The following is a 10,476-nucleotide window of genomic DNA, read 5'->3' on the forward strand; positions in this document are numbered from 1 at the left end:
ATCCCTGCATTTTAGAGCATTGCCTTCTTCCCTGATAACCAGGGATTTCGATGTTGAACACATATACATTACAGCTTGTCAAAATATTAGATTTATTCATTCTGTGATCACCACCTTTTATATCCCAAGACTACCATTTCCGGCATCTAAGTCAGAGTTATTAAATAAACCCTAAACTAATAAGAGAGCTGAACTAATACCAAAGCACCGTGGTAGTTGTTTCTTCTAGGTCACCCACATCTGAGATACCCCCCAAGGCCTTCCTGCTGATCACTGGCAGAGCCGTGTTGGCCTCTTGCTCATAGTAATACTGGATCAACTGTTGAATCCCAGCCTTCACTGCAGGTTTAAGTGCGGAGCTGATTAGTACTCCTGTGGGTCCCCCAGACCATCCAGCAAGGGTCATCAGAAGGTCATAACCCATGTCTACGAGCCCATCTTGGCCTCGTTCCTTGGCCTTGTCTGAACAGCTCTGAGCAGCGTAGTACAAAGCTGTGCCCAGATTGTAGTAGGTTCCCACTACTGGAAACAACCGGACTACATTATGCACATTTTCCTCCTGCTCCTGCTCACAGTCATTGATAGGAAGGGAGCGTCGAGCCCTTTCTGGGCCTGGTTGCTCCCTGGCCAACAGCTGTAGAGCAGAGGCCAGGGCATCCATGGAAACTGCCCTTCCCGTGCTTCTCCTTTGCTGGAGTTCTTGAAGATGTCGGATGAGGATCTGTGTAGCTTTTACACCCCCCTGACGGTACAGCTGAAGTTGCAGGGGCCAGACATCAGCCTGGCAACCAGCTTTCTCCAGGGCAATCACCAGTGGCAAGCCCACCAGGAACTTGGGCAGAGGAGCCATGTAGGTGAAGCCAGGCAGGGACTTTGGGAGCAGAGTCTGGCAGGACAAGGAGTCTGAGGAAGGTGTCCAGGATCTCAAAGATGAGGGAATGTTTGTCCAGTTTCCATGTGAAATGACATCCACAGGGTGCAGCAGGAGGTAGCAAAAAAACAGTTCAACTTGTATCATGATGAATCTGAGGCCACACATATCTGAAACAGAGTACACTGGAGAGGAGATAAACCAGAAACACAAAAACCATTTCCCTGAGGGCTGTGGTCTGAAAGGAGCCCATGACTCAGGGCACACTTCATCCATCATCTCCAAACTTCTGCAGGAAATGCAGCCCAATTGTTCCCACTTGGCCTTCCCCATCTTCAAGTCACCAGAAACTTCCTCTGCTCTATTTCCACCCATGTATAAAGGGGCCCCAAAATACCACACTGTTCAGGTGAGAAATGAGACTGTCCTGATAGATTTGGTTGCTCCTCGATCCAGGTCTGCCCACTTCTCTGCCACGTGAAGAAAGGAGATACTTGCTCTCCCCCATAATCAGAAAGAGAGGTAATCTCTGCAAATATTTGTCCATTTGTATTGTCTGCTCAAACCTTGTCCCCTTGTCACACATTGACCTTGACACCTAAAACCCTGTTCTTTGGCATTTCCTATGTACCTGTCACTTTTCCACTCTAGCTTATGATATGAACTGGGAGACCCAGAGTCAGGAGAGATTAGGTACTATGATTCTCTATTGTATCTCTCTTTTCAGTTTATGAATTAAATTAGTGAGCTACAGCATTGGGGACTTAGTACAGGGTGGATGAATGAGAAAAAGGTTAAATTACCTGTCGTGCTTAGTACATGTTACATGCACTGTATATGATGGCTGAAAGAAAAGGGGGGAAATGCAAAATGGAATAAGAATTAGGGGCTGGGAAGTCTTAAGTAGAAAGGGGCAAAGCGAACACCAGTCACATGTTCAGCAGCATGAAATAAAGAACATACATCTGTCCTGAGTGCTCTTCTACATTTCTAACTACTTACTATGTCCCATCCTTGAACATAGTCCTGCAAGAAGAGACTTATTCCCTAGATGGCATTGAATATCTGAAATAAACCTTGACAAATCCCTGAATGCACCTTCCCGAATCCCATAAAGCACCTCCGAGTAACTGTGGAACATTTGCTAAGTTACGTTGTCATCATCCATAGACACTGAGAGGTTTTTAACTTAGAGGTTTCTTCAGCTTTTTGCCTAATTTTTTAAAAAGATTTTATTTATTCATGAGAGGCACAGAGAGAGAGGCAGAGACACAGGCAGAGGGAGAAGCTGGCTCCCTCGGGAAGCCTGATGCGGGACTGGATCCTAGGACTCCAGGATCACGCCAAACGCTGAGCCACCCAGGTGTCCTGCTTTTTGCCTAATTCTTCCTCACGCTCCCAAACCTCATTCCTGCAGCTCTAGGGCATATTGACAGCAAAATCTTTGAACTATGTCACTAGCAGTATGGCAGGTGGCTGGTGGATCTATCACGCCAGCGGGTGTATCTGCCACAATCAATACATTCCACAGGTAAGTAGCTGACTGTTGGATTCATTCAAGCTTCCCCGCAGGTCCCCCTAGATCCCTCAGTGACCTTAGAATTGCCGATGCTTTCCTCATTGTGCTTTTTACTCTCATGGAGGAGAGGTTCAGTTCACTTTCCTCCCATCCTAATAGGCTGAAGCTGCAGAATGTGGGCCTCAGTCGGGCAAGCAGCCTCCTCCAGGGCCACCCCCAGAGCTAAGTTGGATAGGTAACTCAGCCAGAGGGGCTAAGGAGGGAGCAGTGTGCCAGAGATCCTGGCAGGTCTCGGGATCTGGCTGGAAAGTGTGTTCGGAGGGTGGCCTGTTTTTCGTGAAAGATGGCTGGAAGGTCAGGGCTCCTTTCTGGCCATTTCTTGGAAAGACAGTCAATGGGGACAGCAAGACACAACAAAGGGGTGCCTGGCTGGCTCAGTCATTAGAACACGAGACTCTTGATCTCGGGGTCATTAGGTTCGAGCCCTATGTTGAGTGTAGAGATCTCTTAAAAATGAAATCTTAGGAATCCCTGGATTGCTCAGTGGTTTGGTGCCTGCCTTTGGCCCAGGCCGTGGTCCTGGAGTCCCGGGATCAAGTCCCACGTTGGGCTCACTGCATGGAGCCCGCTTCTCCCTCTGCCTGTGTCTCTGCCTCTCTCTGTGTGTCTCTCATGAATAAATAAAATCTTTTTAAAAATAAATAAATAAATAAAAATAAAATCTTTAAAAAAAAAAAAAAAAAGGGCAGCCCGGGTGGCTCAGCAGTTTAGCGCCGCCTTCAGCCCAGGGCATGATCCTGGAGACCCGGGATCGAGTCCCACGTCTGGCTCCCTGCATGGAGACTGCTTCTCCCTCTGCCTCTCTCTCTGTCTCTGTCTCTCATGAATAAATAAGTAAAATCTTAAAAAAAAATGGCAAAGGAACAGCACAGTCTAGATCATGGGGGGTCAGCAGGAATAGCCCACAGGAAACATGAAAGTAGTGCTTGGGGTGGGAAATGGGGAAAGGATTGGGGCAGAGACACCAAGACTAGTCAGAGTTAGGAAGTGGCTCTGTCTTGGAAACTTCGATAACCCTGGACATAGCTTTGTCCCCACCCTTACAAGCTGTGGGTGGTCCTCACCTGCTCCAGAAAGAAACAAGCCGGAGGAACAAGATGGTCCAAACCCGTGCTTTCCTCAGTGCTTCTCTAATCTGAGTGACAGCTTCCTAAAGTTCACCTTCTCTACACCCCAGCCAAAAAAAATTTGGCCTTTCTGAAAACAGTGAAGGACATATGTTCAAAAATATTTATCCACCTGTTCCTGGCACAGACTTTCCCCCCTCACCTTTGCCCCATGCTGACAAATGGGCCATCGCCCTTTCTAGCTACTGCTTTTCCTGCCTCATATCCCTGTCACCTAAGGATTTCTCTAGACCCAAACCCAGATCAGGAAAAATTCCCCAGTCTCCTCTGGGGAAGCAGGGAGGCAAAAGGCAGGGATGTCAATGATTCTGAGTGGAGCCCCCAAAATAGTGTTGTTTTCTTCAATATTTTATTTGAGACAGAGATTGAGCACGAGAGGGAGGAGTGTTAGAGGGAGTAGTAGACTTTCCTCTGAGGGAGGAGCCTGATGCAGGGCTCAATCCTGGGACTTTGAGATCATGAGCCAAAGGCAGATGCTTAACCCAGTGAGCCACCCAGGTGCTCCCACCGCCAACAGTTCTTATTCAATGGACTTACCAGGTAGAAAAATGTGAAAATAGAACCTATTGGCATGTCAGACCAAAACCAGAGCAACTTTTGTTTTTGTCTTGTTATTACAGCGCAATACAACTAACCACATTCATTACCCTGACAGTGCCTCTTTGTAAGCCTTTATTAGAACTATAGGAATTGATCTTCGTTTCTCATTTCTAGGAGTCTATATGAGAAATCATAATCTGGAAAATAGGGAATGTTGGCATATGGTACCTTCTGAAAACTGATACAAAAAGCCCATCATTTTAGGCAGCCCGGGTGGCTCAGCGGTTTAGCATCGCCTTCAGCCCAGGCTGTGATCCTGGAGACCTGGGATCAAGTCCCACGTCGGGCTCCCTGCATGGAGTCTGCTCCTCCCTCTGCCTGTGTGTGTGTCTCTCATGAATAAATAAATACTTAAAAAAAAAAATCCCACATTTTGCCATACAGTTTCCTCTCAGGTGCTCTAGCCTATTTCTGGCAGACAGCCAAAGGCATTAGGCCAGTGAACAAATCCCAGGTTCCTTCTTACTCCTCTCAGTCCCAGGAGGGGCCCCTAATGAGCATAAAGAAATTGGGGCAGGGAGGAAGGGGAAGTTCTCTAGAACAAAAGGAGTAAGTCTTCAGGGATCGCCTGGGACACAATCCTAAAACTGGAAAAAGGAAGAACTGGATTTAGAGGCATTCATTACTGTTGCCTGAAATTTCTGGACCCTAAATCCATGGAGCACAAGACTCCACTGCTTCTGTATAGCTTAGAGAAGTTTTTGGATCCTGTCAGAGTCTTCCATTTTTTTAAAAAATTTTTATTTATTTATGATAGTCACACAGAGAGAGAGAGAGGCAGAGACACAGGCAGAGAGAGAAACAGGCTCCATGCAGGGAGCCCGACGTGGGACTCGATGCCAGGTCCCCAAGATCACACCCCGGGCTGAAGGGGGCACTAAACTGCTGAGCCACCGGGGCTGCCCACAGAGATTACTTTAAAAAAATAAAATAAAGGCGGGGGGGGGGGGGAGAGGGAAGGACAGTGTAAAATATGGGCATGACATAAAATAAGGTGGTTGAGGCTATGCGATCAAATCATGCTATTCCAAATCCAGACTGTCCCGAAAGAAATGGGAGACCATTTCTCCCATTCAGAACCACATTTTAAAAGAATTCTGCGGGTAGGGGGATCCCTGGGTGGCGCAGCGGTTTGGCGCCTGCCTTTGGCCCAGGGCGCGATCCTGGAGACCCGGGATCGAATCCCACGTCGGGCTCCCGGTGCATGGAGCCTGCTTCTCCCTCTGCCTGTGTCTCTGCCTCTCTCTCTCTCTGTGACTATCATAAATAAATAAAAATAAAAATAAAAAAAAAAAGAATTCTGCGGGTAGAATGGAACAAGAATGAAAGGGAAGAGGAAACTGGGACGAGGGTCATACTGTAGGAGTCAAGGTCAGAAATGAGGAAGTGGGGATCCCTGGGTGGCGCAGTGGTTTGGCGCCTGCCTTTGGCCCAGGGCGCGATCCTGGAGACCCAGGATCGAATCCCACATCGGGCTCCCGGTGCATGGAGCCTGTTTCTCCCTCTGCCTGTGTCTCTGCCTCTCTCTCTTTCTCTCTTTGTGACTATCATAAATAAATAAAAAATTTATTTTTTTTTTTAATTTTTATTTATTTATGATAGTCACAGAGAGAGAGAGAGAGAGAGAGAGAGGCAGAGACACAGGCAGAGGGAGAAGCAGGCTCCATGCACCGGGAGCCCGATGTGGGATTCGATCCCGGGTCTCCAGGATCGCGCCCTGGGCCAAAGGCAGGCGCCAAACCGCTGCGCCACCCAGGGATCCCATAAATAAAAAATTTAAAAAAAAAAATGAGGAAGTGTGTACTCTGGGGGTCAAACCAATGTAATATGTGACTCATTCTCTTAAGCTCCTTTGGCCACAGCTGCAGTTCAACCTTTATCTGCCCTATGAACCTGGGTGGGAGAATTTAAGGGAGAGAGAATCTGTTTCCTAGAGCCCCAATCACAGTCTCAAGAGCCCTCTTAGCCATCAGTAGCTGGACAGGGTGGGTGGGCAGGTGGAACAGACCAAAAATAAAAACCCAAGAAGTGAAAGATTTTTTTTAAAAAAGATTTTATGGGCAGCCCACTGAGAAGGGAGCTCCACACAGGGCTCAATCCTAGAATCCAGGTATCATGACCTGAGCTGAAGGCAGATGCCGAACCGACTGAACCACCCAGGTACCTTGTGATTATTTATTTAACATAATGAGCATGTGGTCTCTTTTTTGGGTGATGAAAATGTTCTAGAATTAGACAGTGATGATGAATACAAAACACCTTGTATATAACAAAAGCCAATGAATTGTACACCTTAAAATGTTTTTATTTTTTAAAAGATTTTTTTTTTATTCATGAGAGACACACAGAAAGAGAGAGGCAGAGACACAGACAGAGGGAGAAGCAGGCTCCATGCAGGGAGCCTGGTGTGGGACTCGATCCTGGGACTCTAGGATCACGCCCTGGGCCGAAGGCAGACACTCAACTGCTGAGCCACCCAGGGATCCCATCCTTAAAATGTTTAAAATGCTGAATTGTTATTTGAATTTTACCTTAAAAATACATTCAAAATCTCAAAGAATTCATCACCAGCAGACCTGTACCTGTACTAACTATAAGCAAGGCCCTAAATCTCTTTAGTTCTGTAAAGGCTAAGTAAGAGGTGAGGAAGCTGTAGAAGAAAAGCTGGAAGCTAGCAGAGGTTGGTTCATAAAGTTTAAGGAAAGCCATCTCCATAACATAAAAGAACAAGGTGAAGCAGGAAGTGATGATGTAGAAGCTGCAGCAAGTTATCCACATCTAGGGGCACCTAGATCTTAAACATACAACTCTTGATTTTGGCTCAGGTTGTGATCTCAGGGTTCTGAGATCCAGCCCCGTGTCAGGCTCTGGGCTCAGCACCGAGTCTGCTTCTTTCCCTCCCTCTGCCACCCGCCCCTTGCACTCTCTCTTCTTCAAATAAATAAATAAATCTTAAAAAAAAAATTTCATGATTCGTGGGAAGAGGCCAAAATATCAACATGAACAAGAGTTTGGAAGAAGTTGATTTGAACCCTCATGGATGACTTCGAGGGGTTCTAGACTTCAGTGGAGGAAGTCACCGCAGATGTGGAAATAGCGAGAGAACTTGAATAAGAAGTGGAGCCTAAAGATGTGGTACAATTGCGGCAATCTTACAATAAAACTTTCTCAGATGAGTAGCTGCAAAGAAAGTGTTTTCTTGAGATGGAATCTACTTCTGGTGAAGATGCTGTGAAGACTGTTGAAATGAGAGCAAAGACTTTAGAATGTTACATCAACTTAGTTGATAAAGCAGGAACAGGGTTTGAGAGGATTGACTCCAATGTGAAAGCAGTTCTACTGCAGGTAAGACGCTATTGAGCAGCATCACATGCTACAGAGAAATCATTCATGAAAGGAAGAGTTGATCAATACACAAATTTTATTGTCTTATTTTAAGAAATTGCCACAATGGGGCCGCCTGGGTGGCTCAGTCAGTTGAAGGTCTGACTCTTGGTTTTGGCTCATGTCACAATTTCAGGGTCATGGGATTAAGCCCTGGGATGGGCTCTATGCTCAGTGTAGCCTCTGCTTGAGATTCTCTCCCTCTCCCTCCCACTCTGCCTTTCCCCTAGCTTGTGCACCTCTCTCCCTCCCTTTCTCAATTAATTAACAAAAAATATTTTACTTTTTATTCATAAGAGACACAGAGAGAGAGGCAGAGGCATAGGCAGAGGGAGAAGCAGACTCCATGCAGGGAGCCGGATGGGGGACTCATCTTAGGACCCCAGGATCTAATAGGCCTGGCACTGGGGAAGCCCTAGAGCAAACTGACTACCAAGCTGAAGCCTGGACCTGCAGCTTTAGCTCTGCAGGCTGGGATGTGTGAAAGTACACAGAGCCATACCCACCAGCTCCAAGGACTCTGGAATGGCCGTGCATAGGCAGCAGATACCATGTGGTACCTTGGCCTCTGCACTGCAGGTGTTGGACTCAGGGAAAGCCACATGTGTCTCTCCACTGAGCACCAGGAGCGGGAGCAGCCAAGCACAGTGAAGTCCAGTCGTTGTCAGGAGTAGGCCCCTATTATAAACGGTGCAGCTTAGTACCGTGCTGCTTAGAGCTGCTCAGAGGCTATTATGTACGTCTGAGATGGGCCATGGACCTGGTTTACAACTTTCTGATAATTGTGGTGGTTAGAACCAATGTGCTTGTTGGTCAGCTCTGCATTTAAGCCTGTGGTAAAGGTTGAGGTTTAGCAGTTGGTCCAGTACTACTAGGAGAAACATCCTCTTCCCAGAGACAAGGGAGTAGCGCTTGGGGGAACCTCAGATGTGAATGGGCTGGAGGAAACAACTCCCATGACCTCAAAGGGGCCGGTGTCAGAGGTAGTTTAGCTCTCTCCTGGTGATGGGTCTTATTTAAGAGCTATACTTTAGAATCGCTTCTTGGCCTTTTGGCCAAGATCAAGTGAAGAGCTATAAGAGTCTGACTAGGAGTTTTGTGCTAGAAGAAAAGTAGGTGTAGAAGGAATGATTTTTTGATAAGCTGTGTGTGGCGTGCAAAATCCAAAATAAGCATTAGCTCTGATATCCAAAGGATACACAATGATGAAAAATACAACAGTATGCTAATACTTAGCATAGTATTATGACTCACTGGGGAGTCTACTAAATAACTTAAAGTATACTAATTTAAATTTAACAGGTTTCATACTTGGTGATTATTCTATAGATGCTTAAAAAGAATGTGATGGTTGGGTAGAGTGTTCCATAATAGCCAATTAGATTCAGTTGTTTAATAAGGTCATTAAATTCTATATCCTTGGGACGCCTGGGTGGCTCAACAGTTGAGTGTCTGCCTTTGGCTTAAGGCGTGATCCTGGGGTCCTAGGATGAGTCCCACATCGGGCTCCCTGTAGGGAGCCTACTTCTCCCCCTGCCTGTGTCTCTGCCTGTGTCTCTCATGAATAAATAAAATATTTTAGACTTGGTTTTTATTTTTTTTATTTTTTAAAAATATTTTATTTATTTATTCATGAGAGACACAGACTGAGAGAGAGAGAGAGGCAGAGACACAGGCAGAGGGAGAAGCAGGCTCCATGCAGGGAGCCCGACGTGGGACTCGATCCCAGGTCTCCAGGATCACGGGATCACGCCCTGGGCTGAAGGCAGCGCTAAACCGCTGAGCCACCCGGGCTGCCCCATCTCTTGCATTTCTAATTCCACCTAGGCCTCTTCTTCCCGAAGAACCTGAACTGCATATGTACTGACTAGAGCTGGTCCAATTCTCAGACACTCCCCAGTAGCCTCAGATTTCTTTCTTTTAGCAATATCTACCTCTCCCTGCCACATTCCCACTCTAGTTCAACATAGATATCCAGGGAGGCCTAGAGTGAGAAATCCAGTGGCTGGGACTCAAATATGTAAAGATAGCTTTTTATTCCTCTTTTCATTTAAAAAATAATTTCAAAATATGGGGTAAATAAATGGAAAAGGACAGCAATACTTCTGTACCCAACCACAGTAAACGGTCTATACTTGATAAGACAAATTGGTAGAAGAAATTGGGGCTGGAAGTTTCAAAGAAGACTGGCAGGTCAGGGCCCCTTTCAGGGTATTTCTTGGAAAGACAGCCAATCGGCACCGCCAGACACAGCAAAGGAGCAACAGGCCTGCTGAAAAGAAGCAATGCTCAGATTGGGAAGTAGGGAAAGGCTTGGCATAAAGATATACCAAGACCAGTCTGAGCTGGGAAATGTCTCAGCCCTTGGAAACCTCAATTACCCTGGGGATCACTTCACTCCCTACCTTTAGAGGTTGTGGGAGGAAAAAACAAACAAACAAAAAACCCAAAACAAGTCAGAGGAACAAGACAGTCCAAACACATCCTTTACCTAGGGGTCTCCCTGACCTGAATCTCACCTTGGCCCTACCTTAACCATAAACACAGGGAGCCAGAAAGCTGACGATTTCCAAGAACAGGGAAGGACATGACTTTTTTTTTTTTTTAAGGACATGACATTTGTAATATTTATCCATCTCTTTCTTGCCTGGACTTTATCTTTCTACTCTGCCCCAAGCTGGCAAACTGGTTTTTGCTCCTTTTGTGGCTTCTGCTCCTTCCTGCTCCATACACTTGTCACCTGAAGATTTATCCGAGATGAAGGATCTTGAGGTGAGAATGTTTTCGTGTCTTCTGTAGGGAAGGCGGGAGAAAAGGGGCGGGTGGTGGTCTCTTTTAACCCTAAGACTTAAAAGTTCTTCTTCCAAGAACACAGGCAGAAGGCTGGGGTACTTGGACAGATTGATATGTCAGAC

General features: G+C 46.3%; 1 protein-coding gene across 1 annotated transcript; it reads right to left on the minus strand.

The window, feature by feature from the left end:
• Window positions 1-75: 75 nt before the first annotated feature.
• Window positions 76-4,879, minus strand: APOF (apolipoprotein F). Its single transcript, XM_072842798.1, has 2 exons — window positions 3,515-4,879; window positions 76-1,041 (listed from the first exon to the last, which is right to left on the minus strand). The coding sequence occupies exon 2, from the start codon at window positions 1,037-1,039 to the stop codon at window positions 194-196; it is 846 nt and encodes a 281-aa protein (XP_072698899.1). The 5' UTR covers window positions 1,040-1,041; window positions 3,515-4,879; the 3' UTR covers window positions 76-193.
• Between the last annotated feature and the right edge of the window lie 5,597 nt (window positions 4,880-10,476).

Source organism: Canis lupus, chromosome 11, assembly GCF_048164855.1.
Source record: "Canis lupus baileyi chromosome 11, mCanLup2.hap1, whole genome shotgun sequence".
Taxonomy (NCBI): domain Eukaryota; kingdom Metazoa; phylum Chordata; class Mammalia; order Carnivora; family Canidae; genus Canis; species Canis lupus.